Below are 23,449 nucleotides of genomic sequence, written 5' to 3'. Positions count from 1 at the left end.
AAACCCTTTGAGCTTCCAAAGCTGGAAATATTTACTTTGGCCCTTTCCTGAGGCTTGAAATGGGATGTTTCAATGCCTTGTTGGTAGGAGGAGCTTGCTCCTTTTCTAGCATTAAGATAAATGTACAGCCATTCCAGTCATTAATACAAGGGTGATTTAGCCCAAGCCATACTCACAAAGGATGACCAGCCACCATCGTCTTCTTCGTGGCTTTCTGCAAGGGAGATAACACCACCATCAGCACCCAACAGAGAGTCAGAGCAGTTCTCCCTCCCAGTGTCCATCACATGCCCTCATCCCTTCTTCTCTGTGAATGGGGCCTCATCCCTTCTTCTCTGTGAACTGCTGTGTTGAGTACAGGTTACCCCGCCAGAACTCATGTTAAATCCTAATGTAATGGTATTGAGGGATAATGGGATCGTTAAGAGATAATTAGGTCAAAGAGAGCTCACGAATTGATTAGTATTTCTCCAGAGACTTGGGTTTTTCAGTTGCTTAGACTTATGCCCCTCACTATTCTCACCTTTTTCTGTGCAATGCGATTTGTAATGCATTCTTAACCAGAAGTTGAACTGATGATGGCACCATGCTCTTAGACCTTTAGACCTCTGAAATTAATGAACCTCTTTCCTTTATAAAGTAACCAGCTTTAGGAGCAGTGTTATAGCAACAGAAAACACACAGAGACAGCAACGTACTATTGGCCATAGCATTTCTATCTGAAGAGTTCATTCTACCAGAGAGCAGCAGTGGCACCTAATCTTTCTTGTGTGTATATAAAAGCCAACAAGGATTGTCTTCACAGAATAAGACCTGGGTCCTTATTCATGTGATGTCTTATTCAACAGGACTAGAAGGAGACCAGGACCCAAATCTAGATGCTTTATGCAACTGAACAATGGGAGACTGCCTAAAACACTCAGACACTGGCTCAGATGAGGTGCTCAAAGCTGAGTCTCTGCAGTGTACCTCTAAAGTAGCATCCTTCCTCTTCCTTCTCTCAGTGGGAACCCAAACCCCTCCATGCCAAAGACCTGGCTGATGAGCTAATGAGTCATTTCCCATGCACAGCACTCAAGGAAGCCAGAATCAAAGTACGTATCACCTCCTAAAGCAATTGTCTCACAGCCCAGGTACCTTTACCTGTCTCCTCAGGAAACCGTTGAACCTGGGGTCTGCAAAAACAAATATCATCTCAGTTGCCTGTCAATCTAAGGGCATCTCCTTTCCCCAGTCTAGTCCTCTGCACCAATAGATATTATGTCTCATTACCTAAGGCTTGTGCTCTTGTTGCTTCGCAACCAGAGTTTGGCTGCCTCTCCTCACCCCCCTCCAGCTTCTGGATACCACTAAAGCCACAATAGTGTCACAGAAAGAAACTTGTGACTGTTTAAAGATCTAGGGAATGTTCACTTGATGTCCTGAACCTGGGAGCAAAATGTTCATCAAGGAGAGGAAACTCCCTCCCCTCCTTGGGCACTCTCTTCATGACCCCTGGGACAGAGGGGACCACCACAGGTGGGGCAAGTGTTACAGATTCTTTTCAAGGCTCAGTTGGGATTTTAGCTCTTGAATTCCCCTATAGGGGTTCCTAGGCAAGAGCTGCCCACTCACTTGCGTGTGAAAATGCTCCTTCTCTCTTCATTCTTGTTGATATCTTGACTCAACTTACTGAGAATCCTACAAGATAAAGACACACATGAAGAGAGAAAGGAGGCTCCTCCTGGACTCCCCTTCCCTGGTCCACATGGTCTCTACGTTCATAGGCTCAACTTGACCAGTCTTCTTTTATGCCCATCCTTCCCAAGCCAGTCTCACACCTTGCTCCCACTTAGCTAAAACTTGCCATCTCTTTTGTCAGGACCTGTCTTTTGTCAATACCAATCACTTTTTTTGTTCCCATGAAGCCCTCCATCACATGTTGACCTATGTCTACTGAGCCTTCAATGACTGGCTCTGAGCTCTCCTGAAAATATGGTCAGCTTACACCTGCCTCCTCACTGCTCTACAGGATTGGGCTCCTAGGATCTGCATACTGGAATTGTATCAGTCACTGTTCTGTGGTTGTTCTCGAGTTACAGCTCACATATCACAACCACTGTGGTCCCCTGAGCCTTGGTTGATCATTCTTGTGTGGACTGCTTGCTTACAGTCATTATTAAACCAGCTGCTAGAACCAGAGGCATAGCTGCCCACGTGTATTTCTTACTGCAGCCTCCAATTGGGTGCTATTCATCCTGTTATATGCCCCCCACACACACACACACATTTTCCTTCTTTGTATCTACTTAGTAACATCGTGAAATGGTCAATCTTGCTTATCAATTTAATTCGATTGAAAGACACCTAGGAAATTAGGACATCACAATTCCCATGTGTCTGTGAGAATATTTCCAGAGATGATAAGATCATGAGAGCTTTAAACAAAGCAACATCTTAACTCATATGAGGCGGGACAGGAAACCAAGGCAAGTTATGGAGATATAGAAAAGAAGCCCCTCACCCAGAGGCTCTCAAAGACTCAAAGACCCTTGCCAGCTTAAAGTCAAGAAGTCAAGCACAATTGACATTTGCTGCAAAGGTATTCAGAGACATTTTACAGAGAAATATTTTAATGAGAACATTAAGATAGTAACAAGTCATGCTTAAGACCTATGTGTGCACCACCTTTCTCCTGGCCCAGCTGAAAGCCGAATGTTTTCTATGAATCTCACTAGAAGCTCCACTGGCAGTGAAAGTCATGCCTTCATCCTTGCACAGTCTTGTGGCTCATGGTTTATTTTTATAATATTGTAATCATATGGAGCCATCCTGTAATTTCACTTATCAAAAAGAGGCAGACAGGGAGGGGGTGTCTGCTCTTAGTAATCATTTGAACCGTAACTTGAGAACAGCTAAGCAGGACTTATGGGGATGGCTAAGGTACTTAAGAGCTACTGTCCTTGAAGGAGGCCATGCCACCCTCTCTGGTTATCTTCTTCTCCCTCTCTGGATATCTTTTTATCTAGTAACCCTACATATTTAAATCTATGCTAAATATTCTTTTCATTTTTCATAAACCCAACTCTGCTTCACACTGGCTCATCTTGAAATTCTTTTCTGTAGTGAAGTCATGGCTTCACGTGATTGGAGGTCCCTGAAAGATTAGGGGATGCCTCAGGCCACTGGGGCTGTTGTAGCTCGTGTCTCATGCCACATAGCCACCAATACATATTCAGATTTTTAAAAGACCATTAGAAGGAAGTAGAACTACAGAAGTGAGGGCCGAGTTGGAAGATGTTAGTTTCTAGAGACGTGTGCTTGAGGAAGATTTTAGGCCCAATCTCTCTTGTCTCTTTCTGCATTCTGGCTACCATGCAACGAGTGACTGGTAATGCTTCCCCATACCCTTTCACACTGATTCTAGCTACAGCCAAAGAGCCTACCTGAAACCTCTAAAGATGTGATCCAAAACAAACCTTTCCTTTAAGTTGTCTTGCTCAGGCATTTCTTCATTAGTGGTGTATAACTAAATCACTCACATGAATTTTTATAGAAAATCATTCTGTATAAAGGTACTTTTTGGCAAGGAAGAGTCTGCTTGAATCACCCTACCCCTGAGCTTCAAGTTCAATCAAAATAACTAACTATATCATGTGCTCAGGTGCATCATATAGAACCAGTAAGTCTCCCCAAAACCAGCACAGGGAGTCTTGGCTCCTGGGCTGTATCTCAAGCAGGCCCTAGCAACCCTCAAAGTTATGGAACAGGAAACTCCACACTCTCCAGGAGTAAGAGAAGGAGCTTTAGAGCTAATCTGATTATATTTTGTAGGAAGTGACAGAGGCTCAGACAAAAGGAGGGATATTGTAGATTAGTGATGAGGGTCTCCACAGCACACATACCAGCCCATCCTCTCTAGTTTCCAACTCAATGCCCTTTCAAGGTACCACAACCTTGAGCAATTCTCTCTGCATTGTCCTCTTCCTAGCTGTGAAAGTTATACTCTGTGTCCCTTTTGCTGGTTGGTAGCTCATGGAAACAAGTTAGCCTGGTGCAAATTGGCTAGATTAGCAAGGGCAGTCCTAACAACCCTAATGTTTCTATTCCTTCCTCAGCTCCTAACTCACTGCTCAGGACCCTCCAACCTCATACAAGTGACAGGGCAGATGAACTGGAGCAGCAGACAGACTCAAGGGTACAGACAAATAAGCAATGGTAAACCCTCCATAGTAACACCATTGTTGGAACTTTGGAATTGAATCACCATCTAGAGCGTTTGGTTCTCAACCTGAGGATTGAGATCCCTTTGAGGGGTGGAATGGCCCTTTCACAGGGTAGCCTAAGACCATTGGAAAACCCAGATATTTACATTACAATTCATAGAACTAGCAAAATTAAAGTTATGAAGTAGCAACAAACATAATTTTATGGTTGGGAGTCACCACAACATGAAGAACTGGATTAAAGGATCACAACATTAGGAAAGTTGAGGACCACTGCTCTAGAGGGAGAAGCACTTGAAAGTAGGGGTGGGGTGGGGTAAGGAGGGAGGGTGGGATGGTAGGAGGTATAGAGGGTGCTCTCTAGTTTCCTCTAAACACAGCATGAGGGTGTTTGTAACATAATTATGGCCACACATGACCTGGCAGTGGTTGTTTAGAGCAGATAGCAGGCAGGCTAAAGGTCTCCTGTGCCATCATTAGAGAAATGTCTGTTCTGCATCCTTCCAGGATGGGTGGCAGCAACTGCAGAAGCCACTCCAGTCCTATCACCTGCTCACTTTAAAACATGCACTGAAGTCCTTCTAAGTGCCAAGAACTCTGCTAGGCACTCAAAAGTCCGTCCCAAAAGAACAAAAGAAGCTCTGCTCTTGGACTGTAGAGAGAAGCAGACAAGAGACCTGGGGAAATGGCTTGGTGGGTAACGTGCTTGTTGCACAAGGCATGGGGACCTGTGGTATACTGATTCCCACAACCGTGTGTATGTGTGTGTGTGTGTGTGTGTGTGTGAGAGAGAGAGAGAGAGAGAGAGAGAGAGAGAGAGAGAAGAGAGAGAGAGAGAGAGAGAGAGAGAGAGAGAGAGAGAGAGAAGGAAAATAATGAATGTTTATTTGAGACAGGGTCAAATCTTGCTGTTTTAGTCTCCTGAGGACTGAGAATAAAGGTACATGCTACCACCTTGCTAACAATGAATACTTAACACAAATAATGTCCAAAGTAAGAGAGTGCCATGTCTGTTCATGTGATGATGGGAGGGGCTTGGACAAGAGGATAGTGGGGTTACAACTTAAAACTACCAGCACTCAACAAGTAGGCACCATTTGAGCAAGGGCCTGAAGAAGGTGGACCTGAGCCAGAACTCAGTGCTCCCCTCCCCGACCTCCCGGCCAAGTTTAGCTGGGCTTTACTGGCTCCTGCATTTGCCTACTCTTTAAAATGTCTCCTACTCTATGCTGCGGCACTTCTCACCAGTATCTCTAACAGCCAGGCTGGGGCTGCTGGGGCTCTCACTGGAAAGGAAGGAAATGCTAAACCACAGGCCCCATGCAGAGCAGCAAAGAGCCAAAAGGACAGGAAGGTGCAGTTTGCAGGAGGTGGCAAAACTTGGGCCTCCCAGGGCTTAGAAGGGCTTCTGAGAACTCTTCCTAAACTGTGAGGACCCCATGCTGTGTAGGCTGTTGAGTTGCTCTGTTAGCCAGAGGCCACGGAAGTGGCTGTTAGCTTTGTGTCAACCTACCAAGTTGCACCCCACCCCTAGTGTATCAAATGACAGTGAATGGCAGAGGTGACACAGCTTCCCCACAAACCCCCAGCCCTCTCTCCTTAACCTGAGAAGGAGGAAGAGAAGGCTGGGGAGCCACACAGTTCCTTTTGCTTTCCCTCATCTTAGAGTGGCGCTGGCCCTGAGGAGGGACTGAGCCTCTCAAAGGAAGTCAAGCCATTGCAGGAGGTGACATCAGATAATAATGGACTAGGTCCCAGCCGAACAGCATCTCTATTTGCGTGACCGGGGAAGACTTCATCATGATAGTCTGTCTCTCCCAGTGAGGCACAAGGAGCAGAAACTTCAGGCCCCAAGGCCAGCATCCTCTATGTATCTTCAGGAAAGTATTTTCCATGCAAATGTTGAAGATTTTTGTTCATTTGTTTTAATCTTTGTCATAAGTAGGTTACATCTGAGAACTTTACTTCCTATGCATCAGGATCACCTATGCACCTGTCACGTAGGCCTCCCCCAGGATCCACTGAATCCCACAGTGGATGGGGAGGAGCTCCCACAAGCCAGAAGCAGTTCTAATGATCAGAAAATCTTGCAGAGTAACACCTGTCACTCTTGATTCCTATGGAGATTGTTATTCATAAAATGGAAGAGGGAAAGAAGAAGAGAAGGAAGTTTGAAATTACTAAGGGAGTAAGGTTGGAGAGTGGAGTGAAAGAGACCACAGGGCCTCATCAACCTGAATCCACCTCCACAGCTCGCTTCTCCATAGTTCATTCTAGCATCAACCTTGCCAACGGTATTCCACTTGTGGGCCTTGAGCTAAATGTGCTGATCACTCAAGAAGAAAGAAATACAAAAGGGGGGGGGGGGAGAGAGAGAGAGAGAGAGAGAGAGAGAGAGAGAGAGAGAATCAGAGCACAGGAAACACAGAAAGCGTAGGCCTTGTCTAATGCAAATTCAAGTTTTGCTGCCTCAGTTGCACCATATGTATCTGTCTAGCAGCCAATGAGTGTGAAGGGAAGGCTATTTTCTGTCATAGCTTGGCCAGTAAACGTGCTTCCTAGCCCCATTTTTGGTTGGCATGCTCCCTTGGAAGGCTGATATCTTGCCTGAAGGTCTCTTCAATATGCTAACGCTTGAGGTATCAAGGCCCAGGACAGGGTAGACATGTGTCCCTGCTTGGAACGGCACTGTCAGGGTGTCTTCTCCAACCCTGACCTTAGCCCTCCTCCCAGAACTCCAGCACCATCATGGCCTCTGTTTCCAATTTCATCCTTCTCCAAGGAAGCAAAGAGCTCTCTACCTTAAAATATCTGCCTTTTTGAATCAAGAGGCAGATCTTCCAAATCCTTCCTTAGCCAGAGAAAAGTCCCATGTCTGTCTGATGACTCAGGAAGGGCCTTTCACAGCCTCTTAGATCTCAGGGGAATACCACACGTAGATGGAAAAATCCCAGGGAGAGACATGGCCTCCCAACTCTCTAGCTGGACTGCCTGCCTACGGTTTACTTGGACCTGCCAGCCATCTGAATGGCAAGCACGTGTATTTAGCTCTGTTTGTGAAACCCTTGGTAACTGAAAGTCACTGTCCACGTTCAGCTGAGCCCTAAAGTAGAGTTTCCTGGACTTACATTGGAGGAAAAGCTACAGCAGTTAAGAGGAAGAGCCCCTCATTGGGAAGGATGGTGAGGGGCTGGGCGATTGAACTGGGATTAGCTAGAAGATGGAAGGTGCATGCTGAAGATGGTTTTCAAATTAATAATTGCTTCCATGTTGCTGGGGGCTGAATATTTACTTGTAGGTAAAGAATGTTCTTTTCTCTTCTGAGGATCGACCCCTCTGCTTCTTCCTCGCTGCCTTCTCTAACTTGGATATAGAGATAAGCACTCTGCAGATGAGATAGAAAGCAGTCTCTGCCAATAGGAAGCCTGTAGCTTATCAGGAGCAACCCGTGAACAGTTGGCTCTGTACTGCTCCCCTGCTGGATCTACTGCTGGATCTAATCACAATCACGGTATGTGATGGAGACAGTGAATGTTAATGATGGGTGTCAGCCCACACGTATCGTATCTGCTGCCTGCACCACCCATATGGATGCCCTGCCTCACCATTCTCGGCTTCAGCTCGAGGCTCAGCCTAGGCTCTGTAAAGGGAGCCGTCATCATTTTCTCTAAGATCCCCTCATCGTTAAAATATTCAGGGTGTCTTGATATTACCCATATCCCGAGAGAGTAAATTTCATTTGCAGAAAGAAAATTTCATTACAGAATCAATCTTTGTAATAAAATCTGCTTAACTTTGTTTGTTTTCCTTACAAAAGACTACAGAGTTAATTTTGTGTTGGCTTACTACCCCTGGGGCATGGGACCTGCCCTGAACTGTAGTCAATACACCCAGTGAGACACCATTGAAGAAAACTGCTTTCTGTATTGCTGTCAACTGCAGAGAGCTTTAAGGCTGGGGTGGGGTGGGAACCTGGGTCTATTTTCTCTACTCAGTGCTGGGACCCTGTCTTGCTTGAACTTGTGCAGGATTTGAGCATGCTGCCATAGTCTCTGTGAGTCCTTATCTGTATTAGTCCTCTTGTATCTGGAAGACACTGTTTCCTTGGAATCAACCAGTGCTTGGAGTCACCTCTGGCTCTAACTATCTTTTCACTCTCTTTTCCAAATAGCTCCCTGAGCCCTGGGAGAAGTAGTTGGATGAAAACATCCCATTTAGGACCCAGTACGCCAGAGTCTCTCACTCTCCATGCATTGACCAGTTATGGCTCTCCATTTAACTCTGGTATTTTAGGTAGTTGGAAAGGACATGTTGTGGATAGCCCTGGTCTAGTATTTTGATGCTAATTCCACTTTCCCGGGAGGGGCTGCAGAGGAGTGAATCAGTATACAGGTGACTTTGTGAACCTTCTGCCCACCTTAATTTGTAAAATAAAGGCTAGAGCCGGTGATTGGGCAGTAGAAGAGGTAGGCGGAGCTAGGAGTTGGGAGAAGGAAGGAACGAGAAAGGAGAAGGAGAGGAGAGAAGATTGCAGTGGATGTCTGTGTGTCTCTAGCAGTCTAAGGTAGTTATTCATGTCAAGGTTAGGTAATTGAGTTAACAATTCTAATTGTGTGGGCATCTTGTGTATTGAGTATTTGCTGATATATAAATCCATTGCATAATCTTTAAGCATTAAGAGTCTTATCTCTACCGGGTACCTCGAGGATGGTGGATATTGTCTGGGGTTGAGCTGTGCACTATGAGAGTGGTGGAGTTGGCCCAAGGGCCATGCTTAGCGCCATGGAGTCCATGGAGCTGACTGGCAGAGGCAGCAGCCACACCAACATCTCGTGGGTCCCGGGCCTGCGCTCCTGGCCAGCTGGTGCTGCATTTAGCGTTTAGTGTAGGAACTTAGAGTGAGAACATGGCAGTGGCCAGGAGCTAGCAGGGCTATGCCACATTTTTTTCTAACACCTCCCACTACAGATACAGAACTACCCAGAGGCATGTCATCTTACTTTGCTTTTCTATTTGTCTGCAATCTCTTTTCACCCTTAAGGACAATGTCCAAAACAAATCAATCTCTGGAGAAGATGGTGGGATAGTAATTATTAAATATCTATATTATAAAGACAGAGCCAGGAAATTTATGTTACTTTAATCTTCCTCCTTCCCTGACAACTACTGCTTTCTCCTTCTACAGATGGGGAAGGCATGAGGCAAATTGAGCTTTAGAATCAATCCCTCTCACTCCTTAGATTGTCCTGGGTATTCTTTAACCCTCTCTTTCTAGCAAAAACTAAAACAAATACTAGTAAAAACTGGAAAGTGTCCCATGAAGGTTTTACATAAAAGACATGCTTATACTTATTCAGTGGAATCGGTTTTTTTGTTTGTTTTAGTTTGTTTTACTTCTCCAATGTTTCTTCTAATTTTCCCACTGACCCTTTGAGGTTAGCCCCATTATTATCCCTAGTTTACAGATGAGACGCAGAGGCTCAGAGAGTGTGCCGAGACAATGTGCCGAGAGTCCTCAGCCTCTTGCTAGTATGAGGATGAGCACATCTAACTTGTTCCCATGCTCTCATTCAATTCTCCTCTATGTCATATTTTATACCTCCCTGGACAGATCCGAGATGTAAGTCTTCCTTGATGTTCTTCCTGGTACACTTCCTTCATTACCTCTTATGTACAGAGTCTCACAGGGCCTTTGTAAATTGTGAACTGAATACCAACATACCAACTGGCATACCAACCAATCATAGCAGCCTCTTTGTTTTCCTCTGACCTTCTGCACATGCTCCAGACTCTGACACAGAAGTACCAATGAATATCCTATCCCCCATGCTTTTACAGTATATTTCCTTCTAGAATGATTCACAGTTCTTTTTTTCTTTTACTTTTCCTTATCTTCCTTCCCCGTTTTTCATTTCTTTCTTTTTGGCAACAGGGTTTCATATATCCCAGTCTCACTTCTAACTCATTTTGTGTTGCTGAGGCTGGCCTCAAACTCCCAACCCTTTTGCTCTTGTCTCTGATTACTGAGATTACAGGCATACACTACTATGTCTGGCTACAATTGGACTATTATATGTTTTTTCCATTAGACTATAAACATACTGTGTGAAGGATCTGTTCTTTTTTCTTTGCAGCCCTACACTGACAAATCTTTAGACATTGTAGGCATCTTGCTAAATAAGTGAAGTATACACAGAGTAGTAATTTGTATAGGAACTGAGAGATGAAACTCAGATGTCCTCAAAGGACCGAATATATATTTATGGACACAGGGACACCATTTCTAACACTTTCCATCCTTCCACAAAGACCCACATTAGCAGCAGGGGCCATGTCATTCCTCCCAGGAGACGTTCTACAACAGTTACTGTAGAGTGGGTCAGCATTTGGAATGAGCTCTTTCAGATTTTATGTGTCTTCAAAAGTCCTATTTTACCTGCATTTGACAGCTGTCAGACAATTTACTGAGTGCCTGCTACATACCAGACACAGTTCTAATGATGAGCAACTGCAGGAGACACCAGAGCACAATACCACAGCTGTCTCTGCTCCCATAGCTCCCTTTCTAGCTATCACTCTTGTCCTTTGACCAAAGGCAGAAATCGTTGGAGGCCTCCAACCTTCTCAGGAATCTCACAGACAAGTAATTATTAAGACATATGGTTTCGATTATTTGTGCAGTAGCAGTAGGTATAGTGAAGACTAAATCAGAACAAACTGGTTAAGGTTTCTGCCTTCCTTTCTGAAATAATTTGTCACTGGGCAGGCGCTGATCTTGAGACTTTCTCCTTTCAGTGCTTAAGGGATCTTTCAGGTGATATTGTTTCTGACAGATGCTCCACCCTCTATCTTCATAGTCCTGCCTCAGAGTTCAATGTGCTTTCTCTTCTCTGACTACTCGGGTGATTTTTCTTCTCATTGGCTAGCTCTAGCTAGTCAGTTGTTTAGGGGGAAATTCAGTGGTAATACAACACAGAGCAGCAGTCCATCTGTTTCTTGGGACTTAGGGTTTTGTGATGTGCCCTCTTGATTCTCAGGACTTAACTTTTATCTAACTCTGGAATTTCTTGGATACTGTTTCCTCCTCTATTTTATTTCTGCATCTCTACTGCTCAGCAGGCACGTCTTTTGAGAACCTTAGTCCTGCATACTCAGCTGACTGAAGTGGCCCCACAGTTGCCAGATGCTCTGCCCACTTTCAGCAGTGGAGAGCAAACCCAGCGTTTTGTGATTGCTAGCCATGCACTGGATCCAGCCCAGAGCCATCCCCCAGCTCCCTGATGGTCTTTGGATAGTTTGTGATAACTAACTTTGTGATAACTTCCTCCTCCCTTTGATTTTGGATAGTTTCTCTTGCTCTGGGTTCGTGTTCCATGACTCATCTTGTTAGTTGTTAACTTGACACAAACTAGAGATACTAGAGGAGAGGGAACGTCACCTGAGAAACTGTCTCTAGGCAATTGCTTGTAGGCGAGAATGTGGGGCATTTTCTTGATTGCTTATTGATGGAGGAGATCCATCTCACTGAGGACAGTGGTCTGGGTTTTATAGAAAAAGTACCAGAATGTGAGCCTAGGAGCAGGCCGGTAAGCACTTTTGTTTTTTTGTTCCTCAGAGGTCTCTACTTCGGTTCCTGCATCCAGGTTCCTGCTTTGAGTTCCTTCCTTGGCTTCCTGGGTGATGGACTGTGATATGCCAGTTTCCCCAAGTTGCAGTTGGTTTATAATGTTGATGACAGCAACACAGAAGTAACTAGGACACTGCCATGTGATTCTGCACAACCTAGTTTCTGATGAAACTATAGCAGTCTACCCATCATCTCAAATACTTTGATCTCTTGAAGTTTTGTGCAGATCTGTTTGTGTTTCCTGTACCCCAGATTGACTTTGAACTCACACAATTCAGCTACAGTGCTCCTTTCCAATAGTCCCAGCTATCTGCGACAGCTATAATATGTTTGTTTTCCTCCATTGTCATATTTCCTGTTTATTTCCTTGCTTGATGCTAGTTAGATGCTACACACTACTTTTGTTTAATCATGGATACTTTTGCGTAATTGGGTTTTATTTGAGGATGTAGTAAAGTTGCTTGGAAGCAGTCTGCATCCCCTCTGCCTTGTTTATAAGGTTGACTTAACTGAACCAGAACAGATTGGAGATTAGGCCTGACTGTTCTTCATTTTTGGAGACAAGGCCTTTCTGTGCGCTCTCCTTAGTGACTGAATCTGGGCATCCTGGTACCTGGCTGATAGAAATGAACACCATTTTCAACCCTCTGATTCCTGTTACCTCTCTGATTGGATAGGCTTTTAGGTCAGACACTACTATGCATAGGCTAGCCAGCATCCTACTAGACAGGAATCCTGGGAATTTTCCCTTAACTCTTTCTACCCAGTTTTCTCCTCTCAGGCACATGGTTAGTGGACTCTCATCTCCTGTAGTCTCAGCTCTGCCTCCTCAACTTGAGGATCCATCAGGCTCAGGATATACTGCCCTCTTGGTCCCAGGCTGCAGACTGGGGATAAGGGTAAGCATAGGAGTTGCTGCTGGGCTTTTGTGGTGAGAACTACCATTAAGTTGCTAAGAACGAATCCCACTTGAAGTACAGGCATCAGGTTTGCCTGAGTGCTTTCATAATAGAATATGGATTTTGAATTATACTTCCTATTTGTTTTTAGAAGAAAAAACTTCTGTGAAACCTTCAATAACTTCAAAACACAGGATGAGCAAAGCCTAAAGTCTCCAAGGGCTAAGTCTGTGGCCAACAATTAAGACTCCCGGGTGCCTGACTTTCAACAAGAAACTGGTTTGTATTTAAACTGTCACTTTATGCACTTGTAAAAATGCATATGTATTCCCCATATAAAATCACCACTCTTTGTGCACAGGAGGACCCCCAGCAGATATGCCTGAAGATGTAGGTAGTACTAAAGCCTGATATAAAATGATAATTCTGCCTATACAGGAATGCTTATGACAAAGATCAATTTATAAACTGGACACAGTAGGAGATTAATAACAACAGTTAACAAAGTAAAGCAAATGTTACATACCGTAAAAATAAAAGCATATGAGTGATCTCTCTCTCTCTCTCTCTCTCTCTCTCTCTCTCTCTATCTCTCTCTCTCTCCCTCTCTCTCTCTCTCCCTATTTTATTCTACTGTGTTTTCAGATGCAGTGCATCATGGGTAATGGTAACCATAGGAAACAAAACCACAAGTGAAGAGGGACTACTACAGTAGTAGCCACATTCCTATAGCTACTAAAATATGTCTTGAAATATGTCTGGTAGGCTTGTAGAACTGGGTCTTAGATTTAACCTAAACTGAATCAGCCATATGTACATACAAAAAAAAATCTGGGGGATCTAACAAAGACTGTCAGCTGCAAGTATGAACCCTTAAAGCTTTTATTTCTTCACTCTTCTGGACAAAGGAGACCCAGTCACCAGGTTGAGTGTATCCTCCTTGTTTGAACTTCCTTGGACTTCCAACCTACTCAAGAAATCTTCTTACTTTCTTTGGGTGCTTTCTTTTTGTCATTATGTACTCCAAGGCTCTTAGAACAAGAGAAGAGTCTCTAGAAAATGCCCAAAGTAGATGGTTCAAAGCCATAGCACCAAGAGCAGGCCCAACTCACGGCTAGGTTTATATTCATTTTCATAATGCTTAGAAACATTTGAGTCAATAGTTAAAAATCAAGAGATAGAACATTTGAACTCATGTTTCCAGCTATTTTTTGATCAATCAGAAGATTGACCACCATCGGGTCCACAATGGCCAAAGCTGTTTGGCTGCTGCGCTCTCAGGATGGACCATGTGATACGTGGTTTGCCAGAGCCAACGGTACTTCCCACAGTTTCACCAGCAATCAACCTTTGTGTTGGTTGTCTTTAAAATCAGAATGTCCTATCTTTAGTGCAAAAACATATTTCTCTGGAGATACTTGTATTCAAGGAAAACAAAAACAAAGAACTCAAAAGGAATCTGTGTTTGCAACCTGCCCTACTCTGTGCACTTACGTCACTTCCTGGGCTCTATACTTGAGCAGATGAGACCTTTGCCAGGACAATGAAAAATACACAACAGGAAATGTGTACTGCTACATCCCATTTCAGTACCCAGGGTAGACATTACTAATCAATTATGCCTCCTTTTCCTCAACATTCCTCTTAATACTACACCACTAACAGCTAGTCTACAAAATCAATATTGACAGATAAAAACAATCTCCATTCCATTTATTTATGGGTCCACATTCATTTACTAATCAGGAACCAGCGGTCCTGAAATCTTAAACCAACTAGTCAATGAAGACGCTGTGAGGCGCTAGAGAGATGACTCAGCAGTTAAGACCAGGTGCCTCTAACACTGGGCCGGAGTTCTGTTGCCAGCACCCACATCAGCTGCCTCACAACTGCCTGTAACTGCAGCTCCAGGGGATCTGAGCTATCCTGGCTTACACATGCACTTTTACTCCCATGCACATACCCACATGAAGACAAAAAGGCTAACATATAATTTTAAAACAAAACAAACCTTCTCAAAGATGCCACAATGAAACTATAGGCTTTCTGGACTTTGGTACTGTGTTCATAGGCCCAAGCCACCCCATCAAAAAGACAGGAAATGAAACACACAACCTAGTGTTGAAGTTCATGTAGGGTAAAGAAAACTTCCAACCACTAGCAGCCCTGAATCTGTTACTTCCTTCTTCTAACTCATTGCGTGACTCCTCTTCCCCAGACTCCTCCATTGTCCTCAACCTCCCTCCTACTTGTTTTACCATTAAAAAATCACACTGATACACGCCTGACTCGCTTTCTCCTGAACATGTTCTTATTTCAACCTGCTCCCATCCTGCTGCCCACCAGGCGGGTATACTCACGGCATCCTCAGCTTAGGAAACTTCTGAATGTCATTTTCTGTCAGGTTCTAAAAAGAAGGCACACAGGGCAGACAGGTTAAAACACACAATCAGGGCCCTGATCAGGTAGGTTAGAGGGTAACGACAGAGAGCTGTGGTCTCGGTAACACACTTGGATTTGCTTCTTCAAAAGGAACCCTGAAATAATTAGAATTTTGCGTGACATTTCCTGAATTATAACAGAAAGGACTTTAATAAACACACATGAGGAAAATTTGTGAAACTAAACAGATTGTTTTTAATGGTCAAAATTTGGCAAAGTCCTCCCTTTATTTTCCTCCATGGTTCAGATTCCCATTCAGTTGTGCATGAGAAGGGGGCAGTTAGGGTCTAGTGTCATTAAAGGAGGTAGGGCTGAGGTGTCTTGGCAAGGTGCTTACTGATGCTTCAGTCCCACCCCTTATTAACCTGTGGTACATTTTCTGACTAGGCTCCTGTCAGGCTGCCTGTGTTATAGAGGAGATGAAGAGAGCAGCCATATACCTGGAAGGTGGAAAACCAAGACAGTTTTCAGAGTGTGGCACAGTGAATTGAAGTTGCCTCAGGGTTTCCAGAGGAATGCTCTGGAAGTGAGTGAGAGGAGGATACAAATGGGAGACTTGAGGAAGAGATGGAAGAGAAGGTGCACATGGGCACAGTTGGACAGAAAAGGAAGATGTTGGGAAAGAAAGAAAGGCCTCTAGAACATGGAAAGCAGTTAGAAGGGAAGACAGAAGATACTGAAACAGGCTTAGAGGGTTTTGCTGTGTGATGTAACTTCCTCCTCTCCTTGCAAAACCCTCCAGCAATCCTCGATTTATCTTTATTGGGGTTTGATTTGTGGATATTGGAAACATGATGATATGTTGAGTTCAGAAAAGGGATCCAGAGAGAAGGTAGCTAGAAAGCAGATCCCTGGTGGGGAGGCAAGGTCCCCTGTCCCCAGACAAGGCTGCTTGTCTCACAATGTCCGTTCTTTTTGTTGCCTTTACCATCAGAACCTCGATTTGGTGCAGGACAGAAGATGTGTTTGTGCAAAACATTTAACTCCTAAGGTTACCTTGGTGATAGTGGAGTCACAATACTCTCTTGTGGCCAGTAAGATGTAATCTGCAGTTTACTGGATGAGACCTCCAGAATAATGGTCATTTTTCACTATTTCCTTGCAGATGGCGATAAGGGCACATTCACCAAGCACCATGAACTTTTTACTCTCTGCCTTCCCCCTCTTCCTCTGGCCTATCATATACATGCGGTACCTAGAGGTAGAGATGCCAGCTTGGAATGATTAGCTCAAACCCTCAGGCTCTCCATAGACTGAATGGAGCCTAAGTTCAGGACTTCCTCCAGAAGTCTCTCAGCCTTAAGACTTGTACATTTCTTATTATTTGAGAAAGACCACATCCCTTCCCAGTTAACCTACCAAGTACACTCCTTCTTCTCTTACACCTTTCCAAAGTTCAGCTTCATTCACATTTATCATCAGAAAAATACTCCTTTCTCCTCAGTGTTATAGAAAAGTGGCCTTAAGACAGATTTGGCGAGTCTCTTAGCTCCCACACTGAAGAAGGAAGAAAAGGAAGGAAAGAGGAAATGGAGGGGAAGAAGAAGGGAACGTGGATTGCAAGCCCTGTTGCTTCGATAGTAGAATAGTCCCGGATAGTCCAGAGTGATCACAGGTATGAGATGAATAACTAGAGCTTGCATCAAGTCTTCCAAAGTGTAGCCAGAGTACCCATGCTGGACCATGAGTTTCAGAATAACTCAGATTCTGGGGCAGGCACTGGGTTCTACTCCCTGTTCGCTGGTTCTTCCTGCCCCCTTTTACATGGTGAGTTGGGTGTGCTCATTTCTACAAAGGGCTGATAGGTCCCAGAGATTGGAACAGAGGAGACAGATGTTCAGATACCATCACTCAAGGAAGGAAACAATCATCCTATCAGTCAATTCAGACCTGACACTCACATTAAGGTATTGGGGGGAAAGTCACAGAGGTGAGAAGTGTCATTGTCATCCCCCCACTGTGATCCTGAACAGTGTGTTCGTTCAGTCATCAGAGGAGGAAGCAAAGAGGGATTACGGACAGGGGACAAATGCTTAATCAAGATTAGCCAGGACAGCAGTTCAACCACAAACGACCCTCTTCAAAGATATTGACCTCCTTCTGTATTCAAAGTAGTGTCTCTTTTCTCAGTGCTAAAGCATCAGAATGAAAGATACAGGTTGAGTGTTGTTACAAGAATAGTAACAATAAAACTCAAGGGCTTCTGTTCATTCAAAGCTCAGTAAGAACAAATAACATTGCTAAAACCCTATACACCATAGGACCAAGTTAAAGGCATGCTTTGAGTTAAACATTAGATTTGTGACTTAGGACAAAAAATTATTACACCTCTGCATATGTTTCCTCACTTATAGATGAGGTAGTTAAAAGCCTTTATGAAGGTATCTTTCTGCTTAAAAAGTTTCATGAAGGCAAAAGTCTTATATTAATGCTTTCTCTGTCCTCAGCTTTTGACATAATTGAGGATGGATAGGGAACTCATCTCTGACTTCAGAGGTTCCCAGAAAGGGGAGGAAGATTGCAGGTATAGTGAGGAGCTTGCCATTACTAAAGCAACTGAAGCAGATGCAAAGCAGGGGTAAGAAATGAATTGGTGTGCTGTGTAGCAAGCTGTAGCATGTAATCTCTTGGTCCCTTTCAACTAGCTTGAAGTCTCATGGCCAAGCTTCTTTGCTATGACATATTGACATATAATTTGACAACCTCCTCCCTGGTTGCCAAGTTCCTCTGCCTTTATCAGAATGGGGCCACTTTCCCTTTAGTGGCATGGACTCAACATGGACCTGAACCATGGGCCTATAGTTAAAGCTTGTGGAATTAGTGTTGGGATAGCACCATCACATGCTTGTTTCACAGTCAGTATGTACATTCTGTAGTTAGGGAGAAATGCAGATAAAGAGGTCAACCTTTAGTCCACTCAGTGGAGGCGTATGCAGAGTTAGCAACAAGGACAGCGGTATCTCCTGTAATGTACTTTGGGCTTCTCAGAATATGCATGATAGTTGAGTAGAATTTAAAAGTGTAACTCTGTGTTTGTACTGGGGGTGGGGGATTAAACTATGTTCAGATTGCTTCAGTGTATGTCTTTGGTGTATATCTTACTGTCTATGTAAAAGCTGGCAAGGTTCCTGATCAGGACACTGAGAGTTGGTGAAAGACTGACCAACTCTTTAATCAAAACAAAGGGCTTTGTGGGGCACTAACCACAGACAATGACAATAGGTACTAGGTAGACCAGTTGACCCTGCAGCTGTTGGGCAGAGCAAAGCGTATTCTTAGTTTCAATGTGTGAGACTGGAGAGAGCTTACCAAGAATCGAGGGCCGTCAATGTGGTATTTCTTCACAGCTTTCTCACAGTCTCTGTAGTTCAGCTGCACAGAGTAGAGCAAGGTGCTATCAGTGCCACAGACCCTCGTACGTCCCCCCAACTTGCCTCCCCTGAGATTAGCAATTTGTGGTACTTGTGGCTAGCCAGCCCCTTCCTGATCCTTTGTCTAACAGAGGGGCCAGGTTCCCACCTTAGCCATGCTTTTACTACTCCCTTGGACTCTCTAAAATAGAGAAATTGTGCACTCTAGTCCTTGGGACCCAAACCTCTGGAAAGACACTGTCTTTAAACTCCAAGAAAGATAGCCACATAGTAGATAGGAGAGCAGAAAGGAACTGACAGAAGAAACTAAACACCAGTCTCTGTCTTGTGCCCCCAGAGATCATCTTGGTAACTACTTCAGCAAATTAAATAACCTAGCCTATTTCTGAGCATGATGAAGGAATCAACTCACATTTAATCTCGTGACAGTGACTTTTTTTTTCGCTCAAGTGACCCAAAACAACAACATAAACAAGCCATCAAAGACCTGTGTACTGAATCACTCCCATAATTTTTAACCACTGAATGTTCAGGTCATTCCCAGGCTGCCGGCTCAGCAGAGAGATCAGCAGCTGCTAGTTAGCACTGGGTGCCCTGCGTGTGGCAGGCCCAAACAAGCTGTAAGTCACTTCATCCCCCAGTTTTGTGGGTAAAGGATGAGAAACACAGAGTGTTGCATTGAGTGGGAGGTTACATAGGTGACAACTGAGCTTCAGAGCATGGCTTTAATGTTTCCATGAAGTGTAGTCTTTAAGTAACAGTGTCACTTAGTTAAGTGCACACCGTCTGTAATCAAGAGCCAGCCAAATGCACCATCTGGATAACATGTACCTCACAGTGGTCATTCATTTGCTTATTTTTTTTTTAATATAAGGTAAATTGTTGAAGTCAAATTCTCAGAACAGAGTGATGGAATTAACAGAAATGAGTGTTTTAAGGTCTCTGTTTTCAAAGCTAACCTATGACAGTGGTATGCACACACCTTACTTTGTCCTTAATAGCACAAAAATTTACATCTAAAACACTTCTAAGATTGAGTTCTGGAGTATTTAAGGTAAAATATTTTCCTCTGGGGATCTTAGATTCTTCTCAGAAACATTTCAACCTTCTTCAGAGGAAATTTTAAAATCAGTATCTTATGACAAAAATAAAAAGTAAGAAGTAAATAGCTGGGTGTGGTAGCACTTGCCTCTAATCTTACCACCCAGGAGACTGAGGCAGGAGGATGGGATCATTGTCAGTCCAAGATCAGCTGGCCTATACTCCAAGGACCTGTCTCAATAATAATAACTTTAAAATATAAGTGTTGTCACCTCCTAGATTAGGAGGGCAGAGTGAGCATTGCACTCGGGAAGCTGATTTATGTGTCAATGTTGAGTGCAGGCAGCATCTGCAGCACCCTGCCATCTCCTTTACCCACATGCCAGGTGTGTGGGAGGTGCTTGGAATTGTCAGCTTCCCTAATTCATTTCACTGTGATCACTCTCAGATGGATTGCTGGTTCTGTAGAGTACCTGTTATCACTCTAAACCAAAGCTAGAGTTCCAGCGTTGAACTTAGACATTTAGTGCAGCCCAATAAGAACTGAGTCTTGGAACCTAAAACCTGCATTTTAACAAGCATCTTAATAATTTTGATTAGCACCCAAGATTGATAGACACTGACTGAGTGGTTACTCAGCTTTGTAGATGATGGTGACTGAGACTCAAAGTGAAGGGTCTGGCGTAAGGTCACATGGTGAGGTAGAAACCCAACCCAAGGGTTAGAACACATGGCTATAAGCCAGTGACTACACTGCATGGCCCAGGAATACTCTCCTGCCAGTATTAAACCAATTGGAGGACTTAAGGACACGTAGACTATGGCCTTAGTCCTCATGTTTTCTATCCCAAATGTAGAGGGAGACACACATATCTGAGGTAATATGACACAAAGTCTCCCCAGGCTGTCTGAACATCCCCATCAGGTGCTGGTTAGAAGAACAGGACAAAGATCCAATAGAACACGGAACTCAATGCCTCTCACATGTTTCCTTTCCACCTCACCTCCATCTCATCTGGCTAGTTACTGTTCATGCCTTTCTTTCACTGATTAGGAAGTTCAGATACTGAGAGTCAAAGAAGCAACAAAAGGAAGCCCCCAAACTAGCTTGAAAAGTCACATTTAAACCAAGGCAAGTCTGACTCCAAAGTTGAGTAGAAGTTACAATGGCCCAACCCAACTGCCTCTGTAGACTTTACACTTGCTGGTCAATCCTTTAAAAGCACACTGATCTCCAAGAGCATCGTTAAATGACTCTATGGTCATTTCACAGAGGGCTTTCTTTTGGTACTAACAAGCTCTGCATCTGATGGGTCTCATCTGTGTCTCTAGTAGACAGATGGTCCTTTTAGGATTGCCAATTCCACCACCCCCAGCTTCCTTGTTCCTACCCTTGTTTCTTTCCCTCCAGAAGACAAGGCCTGTCCCTGGGACACTGGTACTTAAGTACCTGGGCGGCACTTAAGGCCCACCGTGTGTAGAAGGGAACTTGACTCACACATTATCTGTGGCACTGTGGAATTACATAATCCCCTAGTTACACTTGAATATGGGGCCCTTCGGTGCCTCCTGGTTCTTCCTCAGACTTCCTTGCCTAATTCTCAATCCCCATTCTCTCTGCTCTATTGAACTAATTCAGGACTCCATTGTGCCATGGCAAACTGCCTTTCTGCCTTAACTTACTTGGTTTCTAGTTGAGAAAAATATTTCAAAAACATGCCTCAAAAGTCAATTGCCTAATCACATTTTCACCCACAGTGTTGAAAGTTTGTCATGACCTTATGTGGGGGAAAAGTAACCAAAATGAGATTCACAAAAATGGTTGCAGATAGCAAGATCTGTGCTCAGTGTTCCTGCAATGCCACACCCAGTAAAAGATACTCATATCTTCTACCGTAGGTTGGAAAGGAACCACTATATAGATTACAGGTTTGACTATATGCCCCAAGGGGCCCATTCTATTCTCTTGGGTCCCTATTTCTTTAGAAAAATAGAAGCCAAAGTAGATGACATCTATGATCCTAGCTTTAGGACATTGTCTTCATCACTACCTGGAATATGAGTGGAATTTGAAACCAACCTACAGAGATATGAACGATAGAAGCTCATATCTTTCATACGATCTCTTACCTCTTTGGCATGGATGCCTAAGAGGAGTTTAATGGCTTGGGATATGCCTAAGCAGAGATATAGTCCCCGTTAGCAGTTAACAAGGACTCTTGTCTATCTCCTCCTATCCTGGAAGGTGGGACAGTAGAATTCTGGTCCAGCTTGACTTTTAAGTCTGCTGAACTTGTCTTCTGTGTACCTAACTATCCTGGGGCTCATGTCTGCTTTCTGGACAGCTTTCTAGGATTCTCATAAAGCTCCAGTGAGACTCTGGCCAATAAAGAGACTCTAGCCCTCTTCCAGGATCATGAACAATAGATGTCAAAACACCAGTGTTCATCCAGTTCTCTGTCCTTCCCTTCTGCCCTGCCTGTTCATTTTCCTACCCCAGGACTTCATATGTCCCTTTCTAGTAAGTAGCCTTTAGCACAGTAAGCCTCTGCATCCCAGAGGATGTGCTTTAAAGCTAAACAGGCATGACTCCAATTCAACCTGATGGCAGAAGACTCAAGAGCTTTGGACCACTTAAACTCTCCAAGTTGACTTTTCAGCTGAGCAAAATAACGATGTTGTTCCGATGAAACACTGTCAATGCAGATTGTTAATATGATAACACTGAACTTCCATGACAGTGGGTTGTTTCTGACAAAGCAGAGTCTGTAGAACACTGGATGAACAGGCGGTATGTACTAGGCATTTGTGCAGCTGAGGACTCCCTCCCCTATCTTTTTCTACAGAACACATTACCAATGTCTGTCTGTCTCCTAGTATCCGTCACTATCCCATACACCTTCCACATTCTGTCCAGATTCCACCTCCAGTCTCTGCCCACCCAACCAAAGGCATACCAGCCCAACCAAAAGCACCAGAGGGAAAGACTCACCTTCCTGAAATAATCAGCGAGGTTGTCCGGGTTCCAGGCTAAGACCTCTGAGCGAAAGGGGACATTCTTCAAGGCCATGGTTGCTATTCAGGGAGAGGCTCACAAACTGGGAAGAGGTGCCGCAGCCATGAACAGAGAAAAAGCCCAGATCCAGAGCTCCAAAGTGTCCTTGGCTCTTCTGACTCCCAGCTACCCTCAGGAACACCCTTGTTGAAGAGGAGTCTTTTCTGCTGTAGCCAGATCCCCAAAAGCAGCGGCTTCCCCTGTGAACAAATATGGTCTCTTCTCAGAAAACGACTCAGCTAGTTTCCTTTACCACTTCCTCTGATGACTTCTAAATAAGTAAACAAGGAAGCATAGCTCTGAGGGCTCACAATGCAGAGAGAGAGAGAGAGAGAGAGAGAGAGAGAGGGAGGAAGAAGAAGAAAGGGGGGGAGGGAGGGAGGGAGGGAGGGAGGGAGGAAGGGAGGAAGGGAGGAAGGGAGGAAGGGAGGAAGGGAGGAAGGGAGGAAGGGAGGAAGGGAGGAAGGGAGGGGAGAATGGTAATTCTTCACCGGCCAAGACACTCAGCCAAGTAGGAAGGGACTTAAATTCCAACATCAGTTCAAGTATTTTTTTTCCATTAGAATTATAGACACTCAAAGCTTGGCACCATATTTGTGCTTGGCTGAGTCTTTGTAGATAAGAATATCTCTTTGACAGTTCCCTAAAATTATCTATAATTTCTTCCACTAATGAACTGTGGGAGAAAAAAGATGGTCTCTCAAGGTTTTCTGGTCTCCTTTCCCACCAGTTTGTTCTTATTGAAAGTAGAGTAGCCTCTAGATGCTTCTTTGTGTTATGATGTGGTGAAGGATGCTACAGGGCAGAGC

The 23,449-nt window shown here is 44.2% G+C and overlaps 1 protein-coding gene across 1 annotated transcript in view; it reads right to left on the bottom strand.

Moving 5' to 3' along the window:
- The window catches only part of Lcp2 (lymphocyte cytosolic protein 2), a 46,288-nt gene extending 23,440 nt beyond the window's left edge, over positions 1-22,848 (bottom strand). Inside the window, exons 1-6 of the mRNA XM_028756476.1 lie at positions 22,578-22,848; positions 18,483-18,545; positions 15,092-15,138; positions 1,615-1,680; positions 1,144-1,175; positions 177-214 (exon numbers count right to left, since the gene is read on the bottom strand). Coding sequence (XP_028612309.1) covers positions 177-214; positions 1,144-1,175; positions 1,615-1,680; positions 15,092-15,138; positions 18,483-18,545; positions 22,578-22,655 — 324 coding nt within the window. The 5' untranslated portion in view covers positions 22,656-22,848. The remainder of the gene's footprint in view (positions 1-176; positions 215-1,143; positions 1,176-1,614; positions 1,681-15,091; positions 15,139-18,482; positions 18,546-22,577) is intronic.
- Between the last annotated feature and the right edge of the window lie 601 nt (positions 22,849-23,449).

Source organism: Grammomys surdaster, unplaced genomic scaffold, assembly GCF_004785775.1.
Source record: "Grammomys surdaster isolate TR1022 unplaced genomic scaffold, NIH_TR_1.0 126121, whole genome shotgun sequence".
Lineage (NCBI taxonomy): Eukaryota > Metazoa > Chordata > Mammalia > Rodentia > Muridae > Grammomys > Grammomys surdaster.
This window is presented reverse-complemented; position numbering and strand designations above follow the sequence as displayed.